Here is an 18,411-nt window from a genome sequence, read left to right on the forward strand (position 1 = left end):
TATAGTTTCCTGCTTTTTGTCCGCCTCCTTTTTTAAATAGGGGCATTACATTTGCAATTTTCCAGTCTGCTGAGACGTCCCCAGAATCCAGGGGATTTTGGTAAATTACAACCAATGCATCCACAATCCTTGTCGGGGATGGCAGTAGTTTATTGAGAGCATTATGTGCCCAATCAAAGAGGTGGTAGACTGAGGAGGAGGAGGATGCGAACGTACACCCAATGCACTTACCGGGAGAAGCGGACTTATCTGAGAAAATGCGCTACAATGTTATGTCAAATAAAATACATTTAATATCTGCATTAAGTAATACTGAGAACTGTACAAACACCCCACCCCCACCCCAACCGCACCCCAGCCCACAACAAAATTAAAACACATATCACCTGTAACATTTTTTACAATCCCAAGAACACTTCAAAAGAACACAAATGCAAAAAACAAGGTTCCCCCTCTCCCCTTCCCCCAAACCTCACAATAATACAGCACCAACAACGTATTGCCACCAATACAACTCCTGTGGCCATGCACCTCATTTTCTTCCTTCCCCCCCCCCCTCCCCCGCTTCTCCTCCTCACCTCTATCCCTTCCCCTTCCCCTCCCGACTCCAAGCCGCCTTGCTGACATGCTCCTCAGGCGCTGCTTCATTGGGGGGCGATGATGACAGATCCGCTGATTGGCTGGATACTGGAGAGGATGGTCCCGAGGAGGGAACGGCCTCCGAGCCAGAAGTAAGAGCTTCCTCCTGGCTCACATGTGTCGTTGGCAATGGGGGTGCAGCACCTTGGGGTTCAGTGCCGTACTCCAGGACCAGTGGTTGCCCTCTGGCACCAATGTTCCTGGCTATCACCTCCAGGGCTAATGCCATCAATGGCATGTCCTCGGTCATGGTGACGGACATGCTGGCCAGCTGTGGGGATATGCCCCCCATTGTCTGGAGGAGCTGCTGACCTATTTCAACACTCCTCCTGGACAAGTGTACCATGTCTCCAGTTAGATCTGCCGCTCTTGGAGCAGTCCTGCTACATCGAACCAACCTCCACGGGGTTGGCGCCGGTATGGAGACATTCGGGGTGCCCTGCGGCAAAGTGCTCTGGCCTGGTAACTCCACGGTGGAGAAGGACATAGTCGCCGGAGCACTAGATATCATCAGGATTGCATAGATGATGGAACTTGTCACTGCAGGCTCCTCAAAGTCTGCAATGTCCTCAGTGGAGAAGGCATCCTGTAGTTCGACGGGCAAGATTTGGGGCTCCTCAGCACCAGAATGACGTTCCTCCGCTGAATCCGCACCTTCTTGGCTCGGTTGTGTTGCATGGGGCTACGTTGCTGACTGAGGTACACAACATAACTGAGGCTATTAGAGGAGAAGGGGGTGCTAGGGTCACAGGGTGATTCAAGCAAATGCAGAACAAAAGCACTACCGCTATCAAAATCATCACAGACATCACATTTCATGAACATGACTAAATTCTGCATTACAATGATTTTCATGAGGCCATCATTATTTAGATAACACTTTCATCAATCATCTATCATATATTATTGTTCGGATATGAGTGGCTGTGGCATCTATTGACTTTACTTCACGCAATGGTGTATACTTTATTCACATGGCATCACATGAGGTTCTGCTGCTGCTTGCGTGGCCGGCCGGTGGTGGCTCCCCACTGGTGCCAGCACCCGCTACTCGATGACTGTCGGCCGGCTGATGACTGGTGGCCTGCCATCCGTGTGCAGCTGCTCGGCCCTATTCTTCAAAAGCTTCTTTTGCAAAAGGTAACAACAGCACAACATGGCATGAGATCATTGCATTAGATCATTGCTATGTACTGTCACAGAGACTGATACAACACGTAATCGACAGATGTAATTATTGTTATGATAATTATCAATATTAACCTAAAGACTTACACCATAAATGCATGCTTTGAGAAAAACATTCCTGGTATAAGTGCAAGAGATTAATCTGAGGTTAATCACTCATTGCACTTCCAATTCAAATTATATAAATACAAAAGTAAATGTAAATATATTTAATACTTACCATGGCAGAGCCCACAAGGTCGTTCCAGCGCTTGTAGCACTGGTTTCCCTCATGAACCTTGTGCGTCACCGACAAGACCACCTCGGCTATGTCGGCCCAAATTTTCTGGTAAACCTTTGGGATAGGTTTCGCATGCCCACCCTGGGTCAATTGACCCTAGGGTGACTCCACCTCCTGCAGGAGCGAGGCATTTGCCTCAGCGGAGAATCTCCGAGCTCGCTTTCTTCCTCCCACTTCGAGTTCGTCTCCTGCCTTACTGCTTTCGCCAGCATCATCACCCTACACATCTCCTCCTCCATGCCGTCCATGTTAATAATCTTTTTTTCCCAAAATCTCCATACAAAGTAATTTGTGCTCTCAATTCTCTGTACTGCTGCTAAAACTCTTTTCTACCTCCCAAAACAGACACACAACGAGACAACGCACCCACACACACTTTCCCTTCCTCTCTGCTCTCTCTCTCTCTCTCTCCTGCGCATGTATTGATGACCCCTGACCTCCTGAAACGCGGGAAACGACTGTTGCCATGGAGTTGCTATGGACGCTGACATTTTATGGCAGAAGGGCAAAAAAATTACCACTCATGCCCATTTCACATCGTTCTCGCTCCCAGGAATGCACATTTTATAAAGTGGAAAGTTGGAGTTTTGAAAATGGGTGATAATCCAGCGATCTCAAAATCCATAAGGTTCTTTAAACAGGTAAAACGCATGGAAGTTATGCTGAATTTTCATAAAACATTGGTTATGCTATAGAACATAAGAACATATGAAATGTGAGCAACAGTAGGCCATTTGGCCCCTCGAGTCTACTCCACAATTCAATAAGATCATGGCTGATCTGATCATGAACTCAGCTCCACTTCCCTGCCCGCTCCCCACAACCCTTCATTCCCTTTTCGCTCAAAAATCTGTCTAAATATTTTCAATGAGCCAGCCTCCACAGGTCTCTCAGGCAGAGAATTCCATAGATTTACAACCTTCTGAGAAAATAAATTTTTCCTCATCTCAGTTTTAAATGGGCGTCCCCTTATTCTAAGACTATGTCCCCTAGTTTTAGTTTCCCCAAGAATGGAAATATCCTCTCTGCATCCACCTTGTGGAGCCCCCTCATTATCTTATAAGTTTCAATACGATCACCTCTCATTCTTCTGAACTCCAATGTGTATAGGCCCAACCTACTCAACCTATCTTCCAGAATCAACCTAATGAACCATCTCTGAACAGCCTTCAATGCCAATATATCCTTCCTTAAATACGGAGACCAAAACTGCATGCAGTATTCCAGGTGTGGCCTCACCAATACCCTGTACAGCTGTAGCAGGACTTCTCTGCTTTTATAGTCTATCCCCCTTGCAATAAAGGGAAACATTCCATTTTCCTTCCGGATTACTTGTTGTACCTGCATACTAAACTTTTGTGTTTCATGCACAAGGACCCCCGGGTCTCTTTGTACTGAAGCACTTTGCAATTTTTCTCCATTTAAATTATAATTTGCTTTTCTATTATTTCTGCCAAAGTGGATAACCTCACATTTTCCCACATTATACTCCATTTGCCCACTCACTTAGCCTGTCTATAAGCCTTTTGCAGGTTTCTTGTGTCCTCCTCACAATTTGCTTTCCCACCCATCTTCGTATCATCAGCAAACGTGGCTACATTACACTCGGTCCCTTCATCCAATTCATTAATATAGATTATAAATAGTTGAGGACCCAGTACCAATTCCTGCGGCACCCCACTAGTCACTGTTTGCCAATCGGACAGTGACCCATTTATTATGACTCTCTGTTTTATATTAGTTAGCCAATTCTGTTGCATGCTAATATTTTACCCCCAACCCCGTGAACTTTTATCTCATGTAGTAACCTCTTATCTTGTGCGGTCGGAGGCCTGCATTCGCAGTGCAGCGTATGGGGCGATGAATTCCCCGTATGTACAGAAATACTGGACTCACGTGGGCCTGCAGCACCGATCACTAGGTAGAATTATCATTGAGAATAATGGGGACTATGTGTGAGTTCCCATTAGTATCAATGAAAAACCATCCGAAAACACCAAAACACAGTACAATAAATAAAAATAACACATCACTTATTTAACATTCATTGAAATTAAATGTAAGCAAATGTTTTAGAAATGTTTTGGACATTTTTTTAAATATGTTTGAATAGGGCTGAAAATAAACTTACCCTAATGGAGAAGGTTTTTAACATAAAAATGAATGATTAAATTTAATTTTTACATGTATTGAAACTCTTAGGCTGGTAAAAGTAAGCTATGCACCTGTTTTTTCCAGGCGTAAATGCTTGAAGGACATTTGCTGGGCATGAATTAGGCAAATGGTCCAATCGCTTCCCCGTGGATGTCCTCCCAGGGATGTGAGGTCCTGTCAAGAGAAAGCTTGACAGATTGGATAAGCTGGTTTTTGGCGCATGTGCATCTCATCTCAAGAACTGGCTTTTGTGAGGCCTCGTCGGCTCCGTGCGCACTTCGGTGAGGCCAGAATTTTCGGCCCAATAACTTTCAGAAGTAAATTGGATAAATACTTGAAGGGAACATTTTTACTATAGGGAAAGAGCAGGGGAGTGGAGTAAATTGTAAATCTGTCTCAAAGAGCCGGCACAGGCACGTGTTGTATCATTCTAACATTCTAATTGTTATAACCTCTTTTATCTACACCTGAGGTCTGCTAATACCTCCAAAATTCCAATTCTTTGCATAACTGTGGGGCTGATCAGATGCATACAATGGACTATATCAGTTCCTGTCCTTATCTGTGAATGTTCTTCGATCTCACGTGCACAACAGAACCTCCTGAATATAAATTAAATATAATATTAATAAAAGCAGATAAAGACACCTTTTGACGTAAATAAGGTCTAGCGATAGCTACTATATCACCAAATGTGTGCATTTATTACATCAAATGTTTTGTCTGAACCTATAGATAAATATATTCAGCTTAAAGAGCCTTGTACCACGATTGTAGATGGAGATTGCAACATATTTTTTGTGGAATGTATGATGAATGTAACATCCTGAACTCTTTTCTATTTCAATGGGAAATATCACTGCAAATTATCCTACTCCTGGCAATAGGAGTCAACCTGGTTTGGCTTAATCTGTTTGTTCAAATGACTGTAAGTAATGTCAATCATTATGTAATGCTCTTCTGTCACTTGAGGTTTCTCTCAGGTATAAATAAGATGTTCTTTTAAAAAGAAAAGATCTGCATGTCCATAACACGAACGGACAACGTCGCTTCTCTCAGACTATGGGGCAGCCGGTAATTATACAGATAGAAAACATTTACTATCCGATTCTTGCAGTGATTGGTGTTCCTGGTAAGCTGCTTATAATCAGTTAATAATCATTTTTAGCAATGCTTCACACTGTATTACTGCTCCTGCAGTCACTCCAATAATATCATCTGTTTGTTTTGATATGTTTTGACTTGTGGACATTGATTACTGCCATCGAAGAAATAAAACAAAATGCTCCAAGTTTCTTCCATATACCGCTTGGGCCAGAGATTGTGGCAGTAATAACGGTGATGCTAGCAGTCCTTACAGTGACCGAGTGAACTCGGACAGCAGCTTCCAGTGACTGCACCTGTGCAGTTAAACACGGAAATCAGGACGTTTCTGACCACGATGCCCTGCTCCTCCAGAAGTTATGCAATTATAGTGGTCTAGAAATCCCGGGCGAGGTCTTCCCGTCGATGAGCGACTGAAAAAGTTAAAAATGCACACCTACCTGTTCCTGCTGCATCCACCAGACATCCTTGTGGTGAGGCCTTCACTTACTGCGCATCGGAGCACGTGCACATTGGCACGGATGTAAGCTGGAACTGCAGTCACATGGCTCTGGGCAGTCAATCCAGGTACAGTACTTTCTCATTCATAATAATGGAAACTCTGTAAGTTGGGGTTCTCATTATTATGATTGAGAAACACCCCCTGAACACCAAAACAAAACTAAACAATAGAAAAATTACGCCACATATTTAAGATTAATTTAAATTAAAGTTATTTATGTCTTCTAAAAAAAAATTCACCCGAATTTTTAAAAGTTTTTTAAATTATAGTTTAAAATAAACTTACCTTAGTGGGAAAGGTTTCAAACAATAAATGTTTTCTTAAAATTTTATTTTACAGAGTTTTTGTGTGATTTAAAACCCGTGTGCATGTAAAAGTAGGCTGTGCACATGGTTCTATCAGGTGCAAGAGTGTTCAAGTCATCCACTAGGCAAGATTTGGGTAAATACCACAACGTTGCCCATGTGAATGTCCTGTCTGTGGAGATGTGATGGATCTGTCAAGCTGACAGATTGGAAAAGCCGGCATTGTGCACTGAAAACTGGCTTTTGCGATGCCTTCCTGGGTCCGTACAGACTCCGTACGGACCTGAGGAGGCCAGGATTTCTAGGCCAGTATCTTGCCTAGCTTTTGGATGGAGCAGAGCATCATGAACAGCAATGTCATGCCATGCAATTATGGCATCTCGCCTAGAGACATGGTGTGAGCTTGCTGTACGTACTTGATAAATAGATAGCCACTATGTGTTGATGCCGAACAAGGTCATTGATGGCTGGCAAGTAGTCAGAAAATTTGTATTTATAGCTTATTCCTGCAGGCCATGATTCTGGAACTGTGTAATATCTTAAAATGGTCCGGTAGTTGCTATACAAACAATACGGAGAGGAATAGCGATCACCGTTATTTATGTGATAATTAGATGTTTTTCCAAAAGGTTGTGATTCACAAAAGGTTAGAGTAAATAATAATACTGTGTCATGCTTCTAGCCTAAAAACAAGGAATAGTTAAATTGGGTATAGTACTTATATGTGTTGTCATTACGGTCACATCAATTTTCACTTCTATATTTGTACACGCCATGTTTCCTACCTTAAATGTCCACTTTAAAGGGGTTTTGGACCTGATACAAGAGCAAATGCATTTTACATTATTTAGTTCAGGGTGGAGGCCAAAGAACAGTTTTCATGGCATCAAACGGGGACAATAATTAAACTTGACTTAAAATAAATACTTTGGAAATGCATCTTGGATAAATAGCTGAGAAATGATTTAAGGGCGGACGGTAGTCCTGTGGCCACCATTATATGCGGGTAGAAATTCTTGGGCAGTATTGTATGGGAGGCCCCTACCGATAGTCAGCAAAATTCTAAAGGAGAAAAGTGTATTAAAAAAAACAAGCCTGAAGGCTCTGTGCCTCAATGTGAGAAGCATTCGGAATAAGGTGGATGAATTAACTGCGCAGATAGCAGTTAATGGATATGATGTAACTGGCATCACGGAGACATGGCTCCAGGGTGACCAAGGCTGGGGACTCAACATCCAGGGATATTCAACATTTAGGAAGGATAGACAGAGAGGAAAAAGAGGCGGAGTGGCGTTGCTGGTTAAAGAGGAAATTAATGCAATAGTAAGGAGGGACATTGGCCTGGATGATGTGGAATCGGTATGGGTGGAGCTACGGAATACCAAAGGGCAGAAAACGCTAGTGGGAATTGTGTACAGAGCACCAAACAGTAGTAGTGAGGTTGGGGACAGCATCAAACAAGAAATAAGGGATGTGTGCAATAAAAGTACAGCAGTTATCATGGGCGACTTTAATCTACATATTGATTGGGCTAACCAAACTGGTAGCAATGCGGTGGAGGCGGATTTCCTGGAGTGTATTAGGGATGGTTTTCTAGAGCAGTATGTCGAGGAACCAACTAGAGATCTGGCCATCCTAGACTGGGTGATGTGTAATGAGAAGGGACTAATTAGCAATAGCATAATATGGTAGAATTCTTTATTAAGATGGAGAGTGACAAAGTTAATTCGGAAACTCCTGAACTTAAGGAAAGATAACTTCGACGGTATGAGGCGTGTATTGGCTGGAATAGACTGGCAAAGGACACTTAAAGGGTGGACAGTGGATAAGCAATGGCAAACATTTAAAGATCATATGGATGAACTTCAGCAATTGTACATCCCTGTCTGGAGTAAAAATAAAACGGGGAAGGTGGCTCAACCGTGGCTAACAAGGGAAATTAAGGATAGTGTTAAAACCAAGGAAGAGGCATATAAATTGGCTAGAAAAAGCAACAAACCTGAGGACTGGGAGAAATTTAGAATTCAACGGAGGAGGACTAAGGGTTTAATTAAGAGGGGGAAAATAGAGTACGAGAGGAAGCTTGCAGGGAACATAAAAACTGACTGGAAAAGCTTCTATAAGTATGTGAAGAGAAAAAGATTAGTGAAGGCAAACGTAGGTCCCTTGCAGTCGCATTCAGGTGAATTTATAATGGGGAACAAGAAATGGCAGACCAATTGAACAAATATTTCGGTTCTGTCTTCACAAAGGAAGACACTAATAACCTTCCCAAGGTACTATTGGATAATGGGTCTAGTGAGAAGGAGGAACTGAAGGATATTCTTATTAGGTGGGAAATTCTATTAGGGAAACTGATAGGATTGAAGGCCGATAAATCCCTGGGACCTGATAGTCTGCATCCCACAGGACTTAAGGAAGTGACCCCAGAAATAGTGGATGCATTGGTGATCATTTTCCAACAGTCTATCGACTCTGGATCAGTTCCTATGGACTGGGGGGTAGCTAATGTAACACCACTTTTTAAAAAAGGAAGGGGAGAAAATGGGTAATTACAGACCAATTAGCCTGACATCATTAGTGGGGGAAATGTTGGAATCAATCATTAAGGATGAAATAGCAGCGCATCTGGAAAGCAGATCGGTCCAAGTCAGCATGGATTTATGAAAGAGAAATCATGCTTGATGAAACTTCTGGAATTCTTTGAGGATGTAACTAGCAGAGTGGACAAGGGAGAGCCAGTGGATGTGGTGTATTTGGACTTTCAAAAGGCATTTGACAAGGTCCTGCAGAAGAAATTGGTGTGCAAAATCAAAGCACATGGTGTTGGGGATAATGTACTGACGTGGATAGAGAACTGGTTGGCAGACAGGAAGCATGGAGTCGGGATAAACGGGTCCTTTTCAGAATGGGAGGCAGTGACTAGTGGGGTGCTGCAGGGCGCAGTGCTGGGACCCCAGCTCTTTGCAATATACATTAACGATTTAGATGAAGGAATTGAGTGTAATATCTCCAAGTTTGTAGATGACAATAAACTGGGTGGCGATGTGAGCTGTGAGGAGGACGCTAATAGGCTATAATGTGGATAAATGTGAGGTTATCCATTTTGGGGGCAAAACACGAAGGCAGAATATTATCTGAATGGTGGCAGATTAGGAAAAGGGGCGGTGCAACGAGACCTAGGTGTCATGGTTCATCAGTAATTGGAAGTTGGCATGCAGGTATAGCAGGCGGTGAAGAAGGCAAATGGTATTTTGGCCTTCATAGCTAGGGAATTTGAGTATAGGAGCAGGGAAGTCTTACTGCAGTTGTACAGGGCCTTGTTGAGGCCTCACCTGGAATATTGTGTTCAGTTTTGGTCTCCCAATCTGACTATTGAGGGAGTGCAGCGAAGGTTCACCAGACTGATTCGAGGGATGGCTGAACTGACGTATGAGGAGAGATTGGATCAACTGTGCCTTTATTCACTAGAGTTTAGAAGGATGAGAGGGGATCTCATAGAAACGTATAAGATTCTGACGGGACTGGACAGGTTAGATGCGGGAAGAATGTTCCCGATGTTGGGGAAGTCCAGAACCAGGGGACATAGTCTTAGGATAAGGGGTAGGCCATTTAGGACTGAGATGAGGAGAAACTTCTTCATTCAGAGAGTTGTTAATCTGTGGAATTCCCTACGGCAGAGAGTTGTTGATGCCAGTTCATTGGATATATTCAAGAGGGAATTAGATATGGCCCTTACGGCTAAAGAGATCAAGAGGTATGGAGAGAAAGCAGGAAAGGGGTACTGAGGGAATGATCAGCCATGATCTTATTGAATTGCGGTGCAGGCTCGAAGGGCCGAATGGCCTACTCCTGCATCTATTTTCTATGCTTCTATATTTCTATGTTGGTCTCAGGAACTGAATATTGTACAGATTGCCGTCAAAGCCCACCAAGCTCTTGTTTGCAAATCACAGCCATTCTATTCACAACCTCCCATTTATACGAATAGCTATTCCACCTTATTGCTAAATTACATCTCAAATACATGTTTAAATTCCCGATGCCAATATCTAAGTGTCTAACGATAAGTGTCATTTTATTGTTTTACCCGACACATCTCTGATATATCTGAAACGTTCCCTCAGCCCATGCTCAGACCCCATGTAACTCCCACCACTTAACTGGCTGCTGAGATGTAAGCGACTCTGGTGGTACATAGTTAAGGCACAATCCAACATGAAATGTTTGCTGTTATATTGAGCACATAATCAATGTATCGCTGAGAATTCTTAACTGATTAGTTATTTGTTGAGGAAAAGCTCGTGATTAACACCAGGTAGGAATGTTCACATGCTCCCAGAAAACAAAGCGATGGAACATTGCAGTCAGAATCATGTTATCACACTGAAACCTGTTGCAGGGTTATTTAGTATGCTTTAAATGATGAGATGCTGGAGTATATTTTCAACATGACATTTGGTTTACAACTGGTGTTGCGGTTCTGCCACGTCTTATTATCCACTATTGGATCAGCAATGCCAATTTTACAGAAGGAAAGACAGTTGGAAAGTTGCCCAGGAAGATGTGAATGGAGTGTCAGGGATGAGCAAATCGGTCACCCTCATTGTACCGAGCTTGAAATTCCCTTCTGATGAAGTCATTGGAAATTAAAATCAGGCGGACGCTATTATGGGCGCCAGACGGGAAAGCCAGATTTGGTTCTGTGAAAAGCTAAAATCCGCCCGTGAATTCGACAGCAGATTTTTGTTTTGTTGAAGTAACTCACTGAACAATTTTGTGGCATACATTGATTTCGAAATTTATTCCGTCAGAATTGCTAATGTTATCCGATGGAGTGAGGGAAAGATAGCGATCGACAGTGGAGTGACAGAAATAAATCATAGATTTTCATACTGTCGACTGAGCATCCTTTCCATCTCAGGAGAGTTAGTAATGATATTTCCTCCTTTTTTCAGCTAATTTGGTGACAATTGTGATTCTCTGCCGTGGAAAGTGCGGTCTCTCCAAATGTATCACCCGTTACCTGGTGGCCATGGCAGCGGCTGATCTAATGGTCCTGATATTTGAAGTAATTCTCTATGAGATTAAAGATGCTTACTTCCCATATTCCTTCCTGAACTACACTCCGATTTGTAGTCTCAATATCGCCCTGACTTTTGTTTCCATTGATTGCTCGGTCTGGTTAACTGTTGCTTTCACATTTGATCGATTTGTTGCTATTTGTTGCCAACGTTGGCGAACAAAATATTGCACCGAAAAGACTGCGGCTGTGGTGATAGCAGTGGTGTGTTCATGGAGCGGTTTACAAAATATTCCTGTGTACTTTGTATATGAACCTCGGGAAATTATTGACAATGTACCGTGGTCCTGCAATGTGAAATCAAGCTTCTATACCTCACGAATTTGGGCAGCATATTTGTGGTTGGAAACCATTTTAATTCCATTTGCACCATTTGTGTTGATTTTACTGCTCAATGCCCTGACCGCCAGGGACATTGTCCTGGCCAATAGAGTGAGGAGGGCACTCCGAGGCAACAACAATGGTGAGAATCACACTGATCCAGAGATGGAGAACCGAAGGAAATCCATCATTTTACTGTTCGCCATCTCAGGCAATTTTATACTTTTATGGATGGTAATTTTCATTTTTTTCTTATGTGTACAATTTACAGATGTTCACTTTTTTGAAACAAATTACAATGACTCTTTCACCATTATGGAACAGTCCGGGTATATGCTTAGTTGTTTGAGTTCATGCACAAACACGTTTATTTATGCAGTGTCCCAGAGAAAATTCAGAGAGGAATTGAAGAATGCGATTAAGCGTTCCCTAGCTCTTATTACTAATTTAATTAAATGAGTTAAATGGCTTCACAGAAGTAAAATGAAATGATATCCATCCAAACCTATCAGTGGTTATTTACATCACATGTAGACACAGGAATTGCCATCGGCAATTGGAGCTGCAATGTGCTCTCTATTCGATGCTGTCCTGTATGAGCTCAAAAATGGCTGGGTTAATATTGACTGCTGCCTATAGTATAAGACAAGCGTTATAAAGAAAGAAAGACTTGGCTTTATATTCCTCTTTCACAATGTCTCAAAGCGCTTTACAGACAATTAAGTACTTTTCGGAGTGTAGTCACTGTTGTAATATAGGTTTGGATCAAACACAGAACTTGTTTTACAGAAACGAAGAAAATTAATTACAGAAATATATCTATAGCTCTTCGCTGGTCCTCCTCGTCCCGTCACAAACAGACGTAGCTATCTGTTGGAACCGCTAATTATTCCCTTCAAATGGCTAGTCTTGCAAATTATCTGACGGGTGTTTGATCCTTTCAGTGAGAAGTCCTGCCTCATCTAAAATTTTGCTCCCAAATTGCACACATTCAACATGTAATGTGAAATTTGAAATGTTCTCCACATGGAATAATCAGGTTGAATGAATTTGATCATCGCCTTCATGGACAATCCAATTGGGTCACTCCTTATCTGCTCTTTTCGAAGGAAACCTCAACCTCCTTCAAGTTCTCTATAACCATTAATTCGTGTTTCTTGCTGGACTAAGACTATACACCTACCAGATAAGTATTGTCTGATATGTCCTCATCCACCTGTCCAACTTAGACCTGTTGACATTGTTTATGCCGCAAACACTAACCCAACAAACGGGTTCCACAGCCTCACAATCCATTATGTCCAGAACTTCCTGCTGCCCTTTGCTTTAAATCTATTACATTTAATCTTGTGTCGATGACTCCTCATTCTTGGTCCCTCAACTACTGGAAAGTTGCTGCTTGTACCTATCCTTTCCCAGACCTTCATCATTTTAAACACTTGTATAATCTTGAGTATTATCTAACGGAGAAAAGGTTAAGTATACTTATCTCTGTGTTTCCCCAATCAGATACAATTTTAAGTAATATATGTACTAGGGCATTAAAAGCAATCCTTTAATAAACTGTTGTAATAATAATTGAACAGGACAGTTTGGTGCCTCATGTTGTATCACACTATTGACGATTTTCAACTTACGCCATGAACCTCGCACTGCAGACAATACCTGTATTGTAGCAACTGTTTGATTTTAATCTCTATTGATTTAATTGGAAATAAAAATGGAGTGGTTTGCACAATGGGCGGCCAATCCGTAGAATAATTTATACCTGGCAAACGCATTGAAAATGTAACTTTAATGTTGTTTATAGAGTCAGCTCTGGCTCAGTGGGCAGCACACTCGCCTCTGAATTAAAAGGCAGTGGGTTGAAGTCCCACTCCAGGGACTTGAACAAATAAATGCAGGCTGACACTGCAGTGCTGAGGGACTGATGAACTGTCTGAGGTTCCATCTTTCAGATGAGACGTTAAACCGAGGCCCCATCTGCTCTCTCAGGTGGACATAAAAGGTCGAATTGTATTATTTCAAAGAAAATCAGGGGAGTTATCCTGGTGTCCTGGTCAATATTTATCCCTCAATCAACATAACAAAACAGCTTATATGATCATTTTCATAGTGCTGCTTGTGGGAGTTTGCTGTGTGCAAATTGGCTTCCACATTTCAAAGCTAAAGAGCTTTCAGACGTCCAGTGGTCATGAAAGGCGCTATATAAATGTAAGTCATTACAGTTGTCGCCCATACAAAGACAACTCGGGAACAATGTGATTTACCTCAGCTGAACTAGATGCTGAGACTTTTTATTCCGTGTTAGTGCAGGGAAGCAAAGCCGGTGGTATCCCATTGGTCGCCTGTTATACGCACTGCCTAATATCCAGTTCCAATGACTTTAATAGAGCTGAATATCAGGCGTGTCATATACCACCCATAAATGTGATTCTGCCTGTTTTGCGTCCCCGCCCATGTACAATCTCACACCCAATAGGAACACTCATCATCATAGGCAGTCCCTCAGAATCGAGGAAGACTAGTTTCCACTCCTAAAGTGAGTTCTTTGGTGGCTGAACAGTCCAATACGGGAGGAACAGTCCCTGTCACAGGTGGGACAGACATTCACCGAGAGAAGGGGTGGGTGAGGATGGTTTGCCTCATGCTCCTTCCGCTGCCTGCGCCTGACCTCTTCACGCTCGCAGCGTTGAGATTCGAAGAGCTCAACGCCCTCCTGGATGCACTTTCTCCACCTAGGGTGGTGTTCAGCCAGGGACTCCCAGGTATCAGTGGTATTGTCGCACTTCACCAGGGAGGCTTTGAGGGTGTCTTTATAATGGTTCCGCTGCACACCTTTGGCTTGTTTGTCGTGAAGGAGCTCCGCATAGAACAATTGCTCAGCGAGTCTCGTGTCTGGCAAGCGGACTATGTGGCCTGCCCAGCAAAGCTGATCAAGTGTGGTCAGTGCTTCAATGCTGGGGATGTTAGCCTGGGCACAGGACACTAATGTTGGTGCGCCTGTCCTCCCAGGGGATTTGCAGAGACATCGTTGGTGATATATCTTCAGCGACTTGATGTGTCTTCTGTACATCATCCATGCCTCTGATCCATAGAGGAGGGCGGGTATTACTACAGCCCTGTAGACCATGAGCTTGGTGGTAGGTTTGAGGGCCTGGTCTTCGAACACTTTTCCTCAGGTGGCCGAAGGCTGCACTGCTGCGCTGGAGGCGATCTTGAATCTCCGCATCAATGTCTGCCTTTGTTGTTGGGAGGCTCCCGAGATATGGGAAATGGTCCATGTTGTCGAGGGCCGCGCCGTGGATCTTGATGACTGGGGAGCAATGCTGTGCGGTAAGGACAGGCTGGTGGAGGAGCTTTGCCTTACGGATGTTAGCGTAAGGCCCATCGTTTCATATGCCTCGCTGAATACATTGACTATATCCTGGAGTTCAGCCTGAGAATGTGTGCAGACGCAGGCATCGTCCGTGTACTGCAGCTCAACGACAGAGGTTGGGGTGATCTTGGACCTGGCCTGCAGGCAGCGTAGGTTAAACAGCTTCCCACTGGTTCTGTAGTTTAGCTCCACTCAAGCGGGGAGTTTGTTGACTGTGAGATGGAGCGTGGCAGCAAGGAAGTTTGAGAAGAGGGTTGGAGCGATGACGCAGCCCTGTTTGAACAAGGTCCGGACGTGGAATGGGTCTGTAATGATCCGTTGGTAAGGATTACGGCCTGCATGTCGTCGTGGAGCAGACGAAGGATGTTGACAAACCTTTGGGGACTTCCAAAATGGCGGAGGATGCTCCATAAGCCCTCACGGTCGACAGTGTCAAAGGCCTTTGTAAGATCGAAGGCGGCCATGTATAAGGGCTGGCGCTGCTCCCTGCATTTTCCCTTCAGTTATCACCACTGTGATTCCGGGAGGAGCTCCTCGGCCACAGGGAGAAGACGGTTGAGGAGAACTCTAGCGACACCCTTCCCAGTGGCTGATAGCAGGGAGATTTCCCTGTAGTTGCCGTAGTTGGACTTGTTCCCCTTTTAAAAAATGGTCACGATCACTGCATCTCTGAGATCTCCCGGCATGCTCTCCTCCCTCCAAATCAGAGAGATGAGGTCATGTATCTGCGCCAACAGCGCCTCTCCACCATACTTTAGCGCTTCAGCAGGAATTCCATCCGCACCCATAGCCTTGTTATTCTTCAGCTGTTTTATGGCTTTGCCTACCTCTTGAAGCATTGAATTTTCACTGAGGTGGTAGCGGGTCGCATGCTCCGGGATGAGTTGAGAACACTCGAGTCAAAGGCAGAGTCTCAATTGAGAAGATCTTCAAAGTGCTCCTTTCAATGGGCCCTGACTGCCTTGGTGTCCTTGATGAATGCTTCCCCGTTCTTGGCCAGGAGTGGGGTAGGGCCTTGGGAGTTTGGACGGCAGGTGGCCTTGACTGTGATGAAGAATCCCTGCATATCATGGCTGTCGGCTAGTTATTGTATTTCCACTGCCTTCTCCATCCACCACCTGTTCTTTAGGTCCCGGGTTTTTTGTTGGACCTCAGCCTTGAGCCGTCTGTAACATTGCTTTGTAGCTCCCGAGTTGGGTTGTTGCTTGAGGCTCAGAAATATTCTGCACTTATGATCTATTAGTTCTTGGATGTCCTGATCATTTTCATCAAACCTGGTTGAGTAACCAAGTGTCTCTTCACAGGCACTGATTATGGAGGCCTGGAGGGCAGACCAAGCACTGTGGGCATTAAGCATCTCAGGGTCATCAAGGCACACCAGATTGGCTGTGAGGCACTGGCTGTATAGGGCACCCTTAGCTGGGTCTTTAAGTGCCCTGGCATTAAATTTTGCGGCAATGATTCTGCTGTCCCCTCTACTTTAGGGCTATGTTGAAAGGGATGGAAAATTCACAAGAACCCTCCCTCACCCCCAGTGTTTTGGCTCATTCGAAAGGAAATCTAATTTGGGACTATCTACCAGAAAGTTTGAAATCCTAAAGTGCTTATGGAAGAAACTACGAACTTTAATCGAATTTTGGATTTTAAAAGACATATTCAAGGCTGTGGGCGGGCCTAAAGAACTAATAGGAGACAACTTGATTATTAGAATTATCTGGATGTTGGGACTAAGTTAATGGGTATTCGAGATCCCTCTCCACAAGAGACGTTAACATTACAACAAATAACCCAGAGATAGCTAACCATCAACATGAATCTGGAAAACCATTCCAGCATATACATCACAAAGAGGCCCAATCCAGCCTGTATGCGAAAACCTAAGCACAAAAGGACATTGCGATTACCAAGCTAATATTTCCATTAGGAAATAATTTTCGAACATCAACCCACCCAAAACATATCAAGCTTTAACGAGCCCGCCAAAATATTACAAAGCAGAGTCAAGCCTACCAAATTTAAACAAAGAATTCTGAACTGATTTGGTGCCAAGATTAGAACCACTCAAACTGTATAACTGGCCCCTGTTTTTAAGAGAGATTAGGTTGCTAGGTAGCTATAAGGTTGCTACTACCTCAGGCGACACTGGATGCCACACTACGCCTAGTACCATACTACATGTGTGTCATCAAGGCAAGGAGAGAAACCAAAGCGACAGTTGTAAACTAACTTCTACATCTTCGAAGTCCTGAAGTCCTGAAGGAAGGAAGAACATCACCATTGCAGCAGCAATTGACCACAGCCAACGTGGTATCAACGGAAAACCACAGCAATCGACCAAACTGGAAACAAAACTCCAACGGGAAAAACCGAAGAATGGAAAAGTTTCCACTCTATAATCTAAGGCCTGACTACCAACAGGTGAGAACATTACCTAAAGAGACTTTGAACCTATTTCTAACAAAGAAAACCGGGTACTTACCCCATAGATCCAAAAAGCGCCTTACTGCATCAGCGGACTCAACCCAACTGAAGATTGCACAACTAGAAGTCTTCTCCGATGTTTGGGGTATGGCAAGCAGAACCTACAGATTTCAACGAACCCCGAAATCGCAAACTACCGCTAACTGACCATAAAGAATTGGTAAGCGTAGTCCCTGCCTGCCCTGGAGTCTAACCTAACTAGAATTAGGTATTGGGAGGTGGGAGGTGTAATTTTTACTGTGACCCCCCTTTTGAATGTGTAGTGTATGGTTCTTTATTAGAGTGATTATAAGATTGACATTGTACCTTTGCTTGTATTGTTGCTTATTAGAGCGATTGTAAGTTTGACATTGTACTTTCTTACTAGATTAATTATAAGTTTGTATTTCCTTGACTGTAATAAAATCAAAGTTCTTTTGCATCAAACCAGTGTCCTTTGCACTTTGTCACATCCCCCAAATAAATCCAGAGTCTAGAACCCAAGGGAGTGGGAGCGATTTGAACTGCTCAGGTTGGTCAGAAGTGAACCTGACCCCCTCATAGAGACCACCCATTACAATGTTAATATTGATGATGGATCGGATTAGGCGATGATCCGCCCAGCGGTAGTCAGCTCCTGTCATGGCGTGGGTGATGCGCACATCCTTGCGATCCCTGGCTCGGACGATGACATAGTCGAGCAGATGCACTATAGCAGCGTTTTATCAGACCGTGTGCACGCAACCCAATCCAACCATATGCACAGGCACAGCATTACCAGTGGATGCAAAATACATCTCAGCTCTGAACTTCTTTCACCTCAGACAAGCTGAGGGAGAAAATGGTTAATGCCCAAAAATAGATGTGGGGATGTATGCCATTAACATCCGCTCGTTCATTGTATTGTGGGCAGCATGGTAATGTAGCTAAGTTTGCTGATGATACAAAGATGGGAGGAAAAACAATGTGTTAGGAGGACACAAAAAATCTGCAGAA

General features: G+C 43.6%; 1 protein-coding gene across 1 annotated transcript; it reads left to right on the forward strand.

The window, feature by feature from the left end:
* The first annotated feature begins 5,323 nt into the window (after positions 1-5,323).
* LOC139230229 (probable G-protein coupled receptor 139) lies at positions 5,324-12,035 on the forward strand. Its single transcript, XM_070862063.1, has 2 exons — positions 5,324-5,393; positions 11,131-12,035. The coding sequence occupies exons 1-2, from the start codon at positions 5,324-5,326 to the stop codon at positions 12,033-12,035; spliced, it is 975 nt and encodes a 324-aa protein (XP_070718164.1).
* Positions 12,036-18,411: the final 6,376 nt, after the last annotated feature.

This window comes from Pristiophorus japonicus, chromosome 19, assembly GCF_044704955.1.
Source record: "Pristiophorus japonicus isolate sPriJap1 chromosome 19, sPriJap1.hap1, whole genome shotgun sequence".
In the NCBI taxonomy this organism is placed as follows: Eukaryota; Metazoa; Chordata; class Chondrichthyes; family Pristiophoridae; genus Pristiophorus; species Pristiophorus japonicus.

Bases quoted from the DNA above. Each gene is read 5' to 3' on its own strand.
- LOC139230229 (XM_070862063.1), top strand. From the start codon at position 5,324: ATGGGGCAGCCGGTAATTATACAGATAGAAAACATTTACTATCCGATT. The intron at 5,394-11,130 runs GTAAGCTGCTTA...TCCTTTTTTCAG, and splicing joins TGCAGTGATTGGTGTTCCTG to CTAATTTGGTGACAATTGTG.